The sequence below is a fragment of the Lissotriton vulgaris genome, chromosome 11, assembly GCF_964263255.1.
Source record: "Lissotriton vulgaris chromosome 11, aLisVul1.2, whole genome shotgun sequence".
Lineage (NCBI taxonomy): Eukaryota > Metazoa > Chordata > Amphibia > Caudata > Salamandridae > Lissotriton > Lissotriton vulgaris.
This window is the reverse complement of record NC_141699.1, coordinates 1,073,259,457-1,073,271,428: the sequence shown is the minus strand read 5'-3', so window position 1 is coordinate 1,073,271,428 and position 11,972 is coordinate 1,073,259,457. Positions and strand designations below refer to the sequence as shown.

At 41.6% G+C, this 11,972-nt stretch overlaps 1 protein-coding gene across 1 annotated transcript in view; it reads left to right on the top strand.

Moving 5' to 3' along the window:
• LOC147684127 (cytochrome P450 2J4-like) overlaps positions 1 to 11,972 on the top strand; it is a 109,582-nt gene that overhangs the window by 2,355 nt on the left and 95,255 nt on the right. The window contains exons 2-3 of the mRNA XM_086944511.1: positions 2,584 to 2,746; positions 4,190 to 4,339. Of these exons, the coding sequence (XP_086800637.1) occupies positions 2,584 to 2,746; positions 4,190 to 4,339 (313 nt within the window). The remainder of the gene's footprint in view (positions 1 to 2,583; positions 2,747 to 4,189; positions 4,340 to 11,972) is intronic.

Here is an 11,972-nt window from a genome sequence, read left to right as displayed (position 1 = left end):
CTGCCAACTCCACCCCTCAGGTGCTGGAGGCGAGGTGAAGCACATTTTTCAGTGCCCAACATCTTGAAGATTTTGGGACTTCTTCAGTCAGGGCTAGGGTTATGTCCCCCTCCAATAGGAGGTAGGCATAATAGAGGGTGTAGACACCACAGGTAAGGGCCCCATTGGCCACTATCTGTCACTCCCTTGTAAATGCCTCTAAATTTTGTATTTTGGTGGCGTCCCCAGACCCTGAAACCTAGATGCCACAGACACATAAAAGAAGATGACAAAGAAATGCTATTGGACCAAGAACTCCAGCCTTTTGGGGGGATTTTGGGTGCAAACTCTTGTTTGCCGCCATAGAACTCAACAATTGCCATCTGTCAGGAATCACAGGAGGTTTCCTCCTCATACCTCCTCGGTGGCTTTTACCCTCCCATTCCAAACTCAGACAGTAATTCATCCTTTGAGTTGGAGTGCTTGTTGGCATCGCAGAAACTCCAACATGGCTGCCAACATCCTGACACTGCAACAGCTTACTGCTGTTTAGCAGTTTAGTCTTCCAAGCAATCACAGCCTGGTGAAGTGTGCTTCAACATTGTACTGCGCGGGAAACATCACTTACAACGCATTTATTACAACGCACTACCATTACAACGCAACCATTATAACGCAAACCATTACAACGCATTGCACTGGGGGGCGCTCTAGGATAGGGAATATATTTAATTTACTATCCAACACCTTCCCTACTATCCACGGGGACTGGAGTTGGAATAGTAAATTAAATAAATCACTATCCAGCGCTTAAAAGCACTATGCGTTGTAGTGGTATGCGATGTAAAAACCGCGTTGTAACAGCAGGCGTTGTAATAGCCTGCGTTGTAATGACACCAATCCTACTGCGCACTTCACTGAAGAATTTACTAGAAGAGTATCTGAAAATGAAGCGTCGTGGAAGTTAGTCAGGGTTGACTCGAAATATCCGGGTTTAGTTTCGTCGGTTTTATCACAGGTTAAAAACAGCTACACTTCTGTTAATAAGCTAACGACTTATGAAAACATCTTTGTTAGGTCCCTTATTTCGGCACCTATTACAACTCTTCTAATTCCCCCTTTTTTTATATTGGGTTGAAGAGAATTGATGATCTGGCTGCCCTGAAACCCTTAACCTACTGTTTGCGCCTATGGATAAACCCCCAAATTACTGATTATCGAGACTCTCTAGGGAAGGTTATGAACATCAATGGAGCAACAAAACTACCATGGTTTAAACATATCGCAGATTGGTGCAAGCTAATGAATATGAAGGACCTTTTAGAACATCCGGATAGGGCTACAAGAGAGGATCTATTGAGATTAAAAGTCAGATTCTGGGAGGTGTTGGGAGATCAATATACTAATAATTCGATTGGTGGTCAGTTATCATCCAAATTTTTTAGCAATAAAATCATGTCCACAATTTGAACCCTTCCTGGACTGAATCTCGCCGCCTCACGCAAAAAGCTTATATGTTAGATTCGGATACGGCAATTTGCTCCGAAAATTTCCTAGAAAGGAGGCGGTTGGCTTATTACTAGATTCATGTCCTGACCGCACTACTGTCAAAGAAACTGAAGAACATGTCTTGTTTTTTGCCCTAGATACCAAAAGTCATGCTGGAGGTGGATAAGACCAATCTGCCTCAATTTAGGAGCTAGGCAGCATCAGATTGCGTATAGAATCATAAAAACAGATGTATCAGAGCCAACATTTTTTGCTGTTATTTATTTGAATTCTGGATAATCAGACAGACGCTTTTAACACAGATTGCACCGTAATAAAAACTGTTTCATGTTAAATATGCACTTCATGTATAGTGGATTGTAGGATTGTTCCCCCCTTATCTTCTCGGGACTTGCACATTGTAGGGTCTATTGTAGGAAGCATGCCATACAGCTGTACTCAATGTATCTTGATGCATGCTTGGCTGGTCATTTTTATAACCCTCTTTCAATAGCTCTTGGAAATGGGCTTGATTTTATATATATTTTTTTTAAATTGTAAATAGACTATGTTTTATCCTTCGTATACTTTGATGGTTTTGTGCAAATTACCGAATAAAATGATTTGATGATGACTGCAGTGGGCAGAACAATGGCTGTCATGGTTAGCCTTTGGGCACCATATACTAGGGGTTTATGGGTAAGTTAAATATGTCACTTAGGGTGATGCCAATTCTTCATGTTGAAAGGAAGAGCACAGTCACTTTCCCTTTGTTTAGCGGGAGTAAAGTGCTTATAGTTCTACAGCCAGTAAAACAGTCAAGGCAGTAATCTGTGAGTATACCAAGGAAAGATGGCAATTTTCAACACTGCACCTCACAACCTGCTCAATTAATGATTTCTAATGCAAAGACTGATTGATAGTCCCTTAAGTGCTCCTTAGTGGAGAATGTTACTACTATGAGTAAGGTAACAGAGCTTGTAAGTAGCTAATCAGCCTTGTGCAAAATAGATATTAGTGACTTTCTCTGAAAGGGACAGCTTTCTGGTTGTCAGAGTTAGTAAATTTCCCGCCCCTTGTTTGTTGATTTATTGCAAGTTTACTTTCTATCCACAGCTTGCAAAGACCTATGGGAACATTTTCACTGTGTGGCTGGGGCATACACCAGTGGTGGTGCTGAATGGATGCCAGACTGTAAGAGATGGTCTAATCTCTCACTCTGAAGAGCTTTCTGGACGCCCTACAAGTCCACTGTTTGAGGAAATTTCAAAGGGAAAGGGTAGGTAGCTCTTGCTCCACAATGACACAGATATACAGCAAACATTAACTTGTTTTTTGTGTAGCTCTTATTACTGCAGTTCTACTATGTATAAGTGCTGTAAATAGCAGTTTTTACTGGTATGCATTATTCAATGTAGTGATATTCAATTTATCAACTTTGGGAGAATGGAAGGATGAGTCCCTTGCCAAGAATTGAGTATGTGATCTGCAGGTGTCAGTATATTTCAGTGTCAAGCTTTTTACTCACTGACCCAATCTTCTAGCTCTGAGACCATCATAAGATAAAGAGGTTAGTGAGAAGGGGTTAACATTCACTGGGAAATTATTAGATGGATTGCCAGAACATTTTATACAATCATCTATCTTCCACCATACCATTCCTCTTTCTGGAAAGGTGAATGGGTGCCTGGTACTAATGTACATTAGTAATTCACAGTTTTCATATCTTAGGTGTGTGTTTTGTAAATCTTTATGATTATAAGACTGGTTCAGAAAGCCAAATCACACAGACCTTTCCATGAGAGTGTCTGATTTACACCTGGTTTATTTCTACACTCAGGAAAGATTTGTGAATTGGGCGCATAGCGAGTGAGTGGACGAATCAGCTGTAGAGACAGGCTGCAGAGCAATTTTAACAAAGTGAAGAACTCAGGAAACCTGCGTACACGGTGCATTGTTAACACAATTCAATGCTAATGCCACACCTCTGCACTCTGTGTAGCAGTCCATCACTTAGGATACCTTGTGGGTGGTATTTCCTCCCCAGCAGGATACAGGCATCTGCTATATCTGCCTAGGTGTCTGAAGTGTGAGCTATTGACTGATGGGAGAGGCAGTGGTGGTACACTAAGCGAGCATAGCCAAGAAGTGGTCATAGTCATACAGGTAAAACTACAATAATCTAAGTGCTAGACCTGTGTACATTTTACAAAACTGAGTGATTCCTATGCTACAGGTAAAAGGGCTCTGGTATTTGAAAGGAAGGAAAATAGATGTTGACCCTCCAAGGCAGCTGCATGAGAAGTGTGAGGGGCAGCAAGAGACAATGATTATAGGGGAGAAGATGTGACCTAACGGCCAGAGTTTTTAACTTTGGAATGTGAGAGCCAGATTCAAGTCCTGACTTTGGATCACTATCCTGTGATTCTAGGCAAATTACCTCATACCTAAAATAGCCTAACCTTATGTAATAGTAACCTGGTGCTCATATAAGGCACTATAATGTATTTGGGCCAAGTTTGTGCTGTGTACAACTACAAATAAAAATACTTATAACTCAAAATGATAGTTGCTGACAAATCAGTCTCTCTTGTACTCTTTTGAGAAGAGCAACTTCACAGGTGTAACATTGTACAACAGTTTAAAAGCATTCTTTAGCCATACCTAAAAATAAAGTGGGGTACTTGACAACAAAGACAGTTTTATATGTTTAAATCCTTAGGAGTTATACTTTCCTCTGGACACAACTGGAAGCAGCAGAGACGCTTTGGACTCATGACCCTGAGGAATCTTGGACTTGGGAAGAAAAGTCTAGAAGCGCGGATCCAGGAGGAGGCCCAGAGCTTGGTGGAGTATTTTGCAATGAAGAAAGGTAAATGACATAAGGGTCCAGGGCCACTTTTCTGATAATAAAACATTGGGGGTCCTATTTCAAAGTTAGTGGCAAACTCTTTTTACAGCAACTGTAAATGAATTGGCCCACAGATCTTTGCACCATAGCATTTTATGGTCTTTCCAGGCTAGTTAATACTAATGAATGTTCTCAAACCTATTGTAATGAAGGGTACTTGATAGAAGTTAGGGATGTATGACAGGTTGAAGTAAGTGGAGAAAGAAATCAGCAGATGGCAGAGGAAAATGGCAGAATAGTCAGAAGATCACCTTGCTTCAGAGGTTGCCAAATTCTGACTAGCAAATAGGAAATGTGCCACTTCCATTTACACACAGCCATTTCAACCTTCATCCGTATTGGGCTAGTGAAGCATCAGTCAGACATCGAACATAGACTATGCAAAAGTCAACACTCCAGCAGTCAGTCCAGCTGCTTAAATTAGGCTCTGTGCATGGTGCCTGTCCTGCAGCAGGGACATCATCATCTTGCCACCTGATCTGCCAAAGTGCATTGCTAACTCCATCTGCAGTGGCATATGCACCACCATCCTTAGTGGAGTGAGGCTAGTGGAAAAGAGTCATTGAAGGGATGGTGACAATGAATACTATGGCCTTCAAATATTTGTAAATGCTCCCAGCATATAAGATAAATGACATATGAATGCATCCATAGTAGAACTCCACATTAGGAGTATTTTTACAGTGTCTGCATATGGTGGCACCACTTCTGCCTGGGCACAAAATCAATGGTTGCATTTTGCCCGATGATTCCCATCTCAAAGTATTTGTTTCTATGGGAAAGACTGATGGAGAAACCTACATTAACAGCTGCCCAGTCTCCTCAGAGCACAGACTCTTTTATGTCGGCGAACAAAGTTTAAGTAACGATGAACAAAGGAAATGTCCAACATAGGGTCCATGTCTCTATCCTATGTCCCTACTTCATGAGGAAACTGCAAAACACTTGAACTTGTATTTTAGTCATGAGGAATTAACCCGTCAAGAATAAACTTAATTTTTGAATAATGCTGATAAGTAATTTTTAATCATTTTCATTTCCCAACATGAAAAACTTCGAAGGAAATCATCTAAAGCTAAAGCAAAGTAATCCATTAAAAGGACGAGCATCTACGTGAGGAATAATCTGACCCTCTAAGTACTTAATAAATTCCAAATTTTCTAATAACTGAAACTTATGAAAATTGCACTTTCATTGCAAGACAGGAAGTTCAGATTATGTCAAATTTAACAACTCATGCCCTACATTTCTTGACTCTTGATCAATGGAATTAAATTAGATGAGGCAGAGGTTAACCCATTGAACCAATCAGCAGTCTACAAAATGTCTTCCAACTCTCCCCACATCTAAAAAGCTTTTGAAGCCATAACCCCTTTTAATGAATGCACTCTTAACATCACCACATCAACACCTGTTTCTCTCATAACATCAAATCCAAATTGCATTTGTGGAAACCAAAATGGTCTATAAATTTGAACATGATTGATTATCAGCCGATCTGTCCTATTAAGTTCAGTATCCCTTGAATTTACATATTATTGCTTCGCCCACCTCACCACCCGCACAGCTTAGCTTATTCAACTAACACCAAGGGCCTCATTTATGGGGATTTGTCATAGGGCAGCTCAGCAAGCCATCAAAGAGAAAGGGCTGGAGTGCACCATATGTATCCAATACCATGCATTCCTGTCCTTCCTCCTGGGCTGGGCTGGGCGGGGCTCCTTCGGCAGCCTAGCATCAACACTGGCACCCTTTCACCATGGTGCAAGGGTGTCTTTGTTGTCGGCAGGAATGTTTAAATGCAGGAAGGGGCACCTTCCTGCACAGAAATAATCAATATTGCAGTGTTCCTCATTCTATGTGTGCTGTGAATGTAGCACACATGGAAAGAGGAATAAACAAGAAGAAATAAAGTTATTCTTCCTTGTTACGCCTCATCTCTGAATGTGTAAGGTTTTGGCGCATCCCCAGGTTTACATGGTCCGGGGAAGCATCGAAATCGATGGGTGTTGGGTGGGAACTCACATTTAAGAATGTAGAATACTTGGACTTCATCAACTACTAAAATGAAATATGATCATGAGTTTACATACAACGCATTTGTCACCGTCAACATCCCATCTAGCAGCCGTGCCTTACTTCAATTACTGATGTATCTGAGTTCACCATACAATACTTGAAAGGTTTCTTGCAAACTTCAGTCAAAAAATGAATAACCTCTAAGGCAAAGACACCAACAGGGTGGAAACTCAATTCTAAACTCCAAAATCTCAGTTGTTCCACACAAACCTGTACTTTTCACTGTGGCCCATGCTTTTTTGACCAAATATGAAGCTTATTTAGAAAGTTATCAGAGTCTACTCATGGCCCTGAAATCATCCACACCGTAACCTGCCACCGAAAGACTTAGCAGGTTCAAATGATCCGGTTCGGGTTTTTGAGATTGCTGACGCTGCTTCAACGCTGCACCCAGAGCAGAGCAGAGTCGAAGGTGGAAGAAGGAAGGAAAAAGCTTTCGCTCCATCGCCGCTCCACCAAAAAAAAAAACAACGCACTGCTGAGGCTAAATCTCCGCCATAAGCTCTTGCTGTGACCCCCGAGACCTCCAGTGATCCCACGTCCTTCAATCACTGCAGCTGGAGGTTTGACTGGATTTTGGGACTGTGGGGTCTGTGAGTGTGATTTGTGCTCAGTGGGCTGAGAGGTGAGACAGAGGCAGCATGAGCTAGCAAGCGAGTGAGCAAGAAGCAAGAAGCTAGGAACTGAGGAGCCCGAGTGCAAAGTGGGAAAAGGCTCCGCTCTGCAGTTCTAATAGGTCCTGACACTGGCATTGATGTCCTTGTCTGCCCCATCTGTTCTGGCCTCCGGGGCATAACTGGACGTGCCAGTACGAGGCGGTCACTGCGGGTACCTGAGTGGGAGGGCATTGGCAAGCGCGGCTGCCTTTAGCATGGCAGCTGCAGTGAGAGCGGTATCGCAGAGGCGGCCTGATTAGATCAGATGCAGTATGAGTGCCCTGCCTGACCCGCCATTGTCTTACTTCTGTTCTGGTACTCTGCCTTTCTGACCATCAGCCCAACCTTGCCCTGCCCACCGTCCCGGTGCTTGGAGCTCTTGGAGTTATGGCGGGGGTCTGGGGGCTGAGCGACTTCCCTGCAGCAAGGGTTGTGGTGAGGCCTGCTGCAGAGGAGAGGCTGCACCAGTACAGGGGAGACTCCTGCTGACTCTATAAATGACCATTTACAATCCTCTGGCAGCTGCATAGGGGGTGATTTTCCTCCAGTGCCACTCATGCACCACCTACCTCCCGCACAACCAAGCCTGGTATGGTTGAGGAGGTGTTAGCACCAAAAAGTCAACCATGCGTTCTGGCAGGGTGAGGATGACACCTGGAGAGAAGGCTGTCACCCTTAAGGGACTCCCTAAAAGGAAGAAAGTTGGGAAAACTATAAATGTAAACAAGGCGAATTACACTCTAAAGAGCCAGTTAATCTCACCAATAGCCTCCTTGTTCGAAAAAGTCAAGTCAAACAAAATAATTACACAAAATTCGAGATTTCAATTTTTAGAGGATCCCAGATCATCTCTCTGTGCAACTCCAGGGGAAATATTGGGTCTGATGACTCCGCTGGCACCCTTAAAACAGCCATTGGGGACAGACCCAAAGGTGGAAGATGAACTTCAAACAATTACTCCGGAGAAACCTAAACCAACCTTTATTGAGAATTGTAATCCACTCACAAGGAGTGAACAATCAGAAGAACAAGATCAAACTAATCCAACTAGGGGAATGCTAATACAAAATACCATTATAACCACAGCGACAGTACATATGGCATCAAAAGATACTAATACTAAAACAGAGCAGCAAGAGCTGCCACTCGCCCCTAGTGTAACCAAGGGAGAAAGTACCCCAGGTGGTCTGTTTATAATCCAAAAGACTCAAAAGACTCAAGATCTTAATATCACAACGAGTCTCACTTCCCAAGCTACGGAGCACGATCAAACAATTAGCTCACAATCTCTACACTCAAGTACTGAAGATCTCGCATATCAATGGCTAAACTCATGTTTATCCCTTGCTAACATGGATGAGCCTCAGGCAAACAACCCCTCAGTCCATAAAGAGGAGACAATTGAGGAGGCCCAAGGAAGTGAAGAAATGGAGAATAAATTATTTAGTACTTGTCACAACGATGGTCAATGCAGGATAACAGATGTCAGAGACAATTCATCACCAAAACAAATAGAGAGATCTTGCAGAACTCCCAAAAAAGGGGTAAACATCAACATAAGCAATACTGCTGGGCAAACCAAATTCATTACACCGTTATTGCAAGCGTTGCAAACATCAACAGCAACTTTGATAATGCAATCAGGCAAATTGGATATTCAAATAGATTTAATGAATGTCATTGCATCATACATATCTGGAATAAACACGAAACTTGACAATTTAACCAATCTAATTAAAAGAGTACAAACAATTAATCCCCCACAGGAACCAGCCTGTACATGTGGACCAATTATAGATAAATTAAGCTCATTACCAACAATGTTAGAACAGATACTCAATCTGAACAAACGTTTGATCACCCCGGCATTTAAGTCAGAGATAGCTTACACAGAACAATCTGGAGCATCTATAAATCAGATACAACCACAAGTAGTTACAAATTCCACACCAGAACAAAAGAACAAAGCTCAAACCCCCTTAGCCGGGAATGCGGAATACATAGGCACTAATAACGCAATAGCAACAAATGATAAAATTGAACAACAAGAAATTAAGCAGACGCAATCAAGAAGACAAAGAAAGAAGGAAAGGGAAGCAAGAAACAAAAAACCTTCCTCTGAGCCTCAGCAAGGCATTAGCATATACTCTATCTTTTCTAAATCGAAAGCAGGTGGATCTCAAGAAGAACATCTCTCTGAAACTAGACTGGACAGATCTTTTACGTAACTCCGCTTCTTCTACTGAAGGGACAGGAGATAAGTACATTAACACGACTCAGGTTCTGACAAAAGAACTTAAGGGTCCAACTATAACGGATTGAGAGGTTTGTTCCTTACAACCAACGACAGATTCCCAGAAGGTGGTGCTACCGGGTAAACCCTTATTTAATATAGGAAATTGGGAAAAAAACACATGGATTGCTAAATTGTCTGACGGTGCGGTTAACCATTGCCATAAGGAGTATAAAACATAGACAACAGCTACCCCAATGAGATTGCAGTCACAAGAAAGGGAAATAGGTATAGGAAGAAACCACACAGAGGGACATCTAAAAACAACTGAGTTAAAAGCAATATCAAAGCCAAAAACCCAGCTGAATGCCCAAAAATCGTCATTGGAACTCGCAGTAAATAGGGAAATAGATAATGCAATTATTTGAATAATTAATCCTATGGATATTACCACAGAAGCAGAGAAAATGACTTCTTCATCTCTACAGACAGTAAAAGAAGCAAGTGACTAATGCCCTTCAGAAGCGCATCAAAGCCCAATACCACTACTCAATGCAGAAAAGCAATGCAGCTTGTTACAAGATCAACTAAGCTTCTGTATCTCAAATCAGGGCAAATCGCATTTGAAGAATCGTCAATTTAAGGATATAAAAAGGGAACAACACAGTGCAATGAGATACATCAACAGATAATATGGACACCTGAATATGAAACGCAGGGCATGCACGACACTCTGAATAGAAGCAATATTTTGAAACTTAAGGCTGAAACTATGGAACTAAAGAATATACAAAAATCGACAGATCTCGTAGCTGTCTAATTTCTTCCATGGAATAATGAAGTAACTAAAGAACAAACATTAACCACATGGAAAACGCCAGAGCTAGCGCAAATATTATATTAAAAAGTTCGGAAACATTTTTAGCCTGGGGTATACAAATATCATTAACCATTATTCACTGTTATCCATTTACCTTGAAAGAGCTTCATACACAGCAAACACATAAGAAATCAGATAAGATGGTAGCACATACACAGGTCTACTCAATTTGCTAAAGGTAGGAGTAATACAGCCCAGTCCCCAGATAGATAATATAAAGATCCTCATGGGGAGTTCAATTCAATCTTAGATCAATGCCATTGGCTTCCCAGCTTACTTAGCAATAAGAAGAGTAATAGATAAAAAAGAAAGATAGGGAGGATTACGCTGAATCTGGAATTATACATATATTATCTTGGAATACAGCTGGGGCATGGCAACTACTCGGGGAGGGTTTCCCACTAAAGGATTGGGCACATTGTGATGTAACTGCATTGCAAGAGACATGGTCACAAGAAGATCTCCCGATAGCCGTCTTCATCCATTATATCGTAGCAGCAGAAAAATGGAAGCAATATGGCCGTGCAATAGGCGGACTAACAGTCTACAAATCTACTGCTCTAAAAATTAAAACTGAACAGCTGAAATCTCCTGACCCTAGTATACAACTTATTAAATTCTCAGATCAATACACAGTCAATAAAAGAATGATAATATTGATTAACTACTATACACAACCGAAGTTCCAAACTAAAAAGGAAAAAAATGCTCTATTGAGCAAAACAATTTCAAGTCTATGCTGTGCCAAGCCTAAATGGAGTCTAATAGTGGCTGGAAATTTTAACTCTAACTTGATATTCAAGCCAGATGAAGACGAAATCTTGACAGCAGACAACACATATTGGTGTGTTCAACAGGAATCTCAAGCTGGAGCGAAGGCTCGTAAGGATCAACTGGGACAGCAATTAGTGACAGATCTCGAATACCAAGGTATGCGAGTGATCAATAGAAGGACCGAGGAAGACCGTCTGCCGAAAAAAACATACTGTAGCCCCAGGACACGAACGATACTTGATTTTACAATTATAAATTTTTCATTATTGCCATTGCTGGTCTTTTTTTATATAGAGTACACTACCTTGAGTGACCACGCGTTTCAACACATCAAATTCAACTCTCACGTGGAAAGATTTCAGTCCATCAATATACCAGAGGGCCAAATAAACACAACTAATTTAAAATGTATTAAGTGGACAAATACCAATAAAACAGAGTGGTTCTCAAAAATAAAAGATATCCTGGCTGAATTGGCAAATTAACCTATGAATAAGATTCAAGCCTGGTCTCTTTTCCTAGGCAAACGAACGATGAAAATGAAAGCACCCAAGGCGAAGGATAAAAGATATTATCCAACTATAGATCTTCCCCACTATTTAATCCATTTGGAGATTTTGTCTGCAAATCCACGATATGCCGGGACTCCATTCTCCTCAGCTTTAGCACTCTATCACCTCCTCTAACATTTAAAGGCATACAGTTGATGCTGATGTACTGTAACAGATCCCTGTCACTACCATAAGGGAAGCAAGATTCCTCAAAACACAGAGCAAAGACACAGATCTATTGGCTGTCAATGACTGGACAACCCTTGAATTATTGGAGGACCTGCGTCAGGAGGGCACAATAGAATATCCTCAGCTCGCAGTGACGCTGACTCAACAGACGAAGTGCGTGGATGTGGAACAGGAAGCACCAACAAGTGGCATGAAACCACCTTCACAGTTCCTACCACAGATGCCGTTCGAT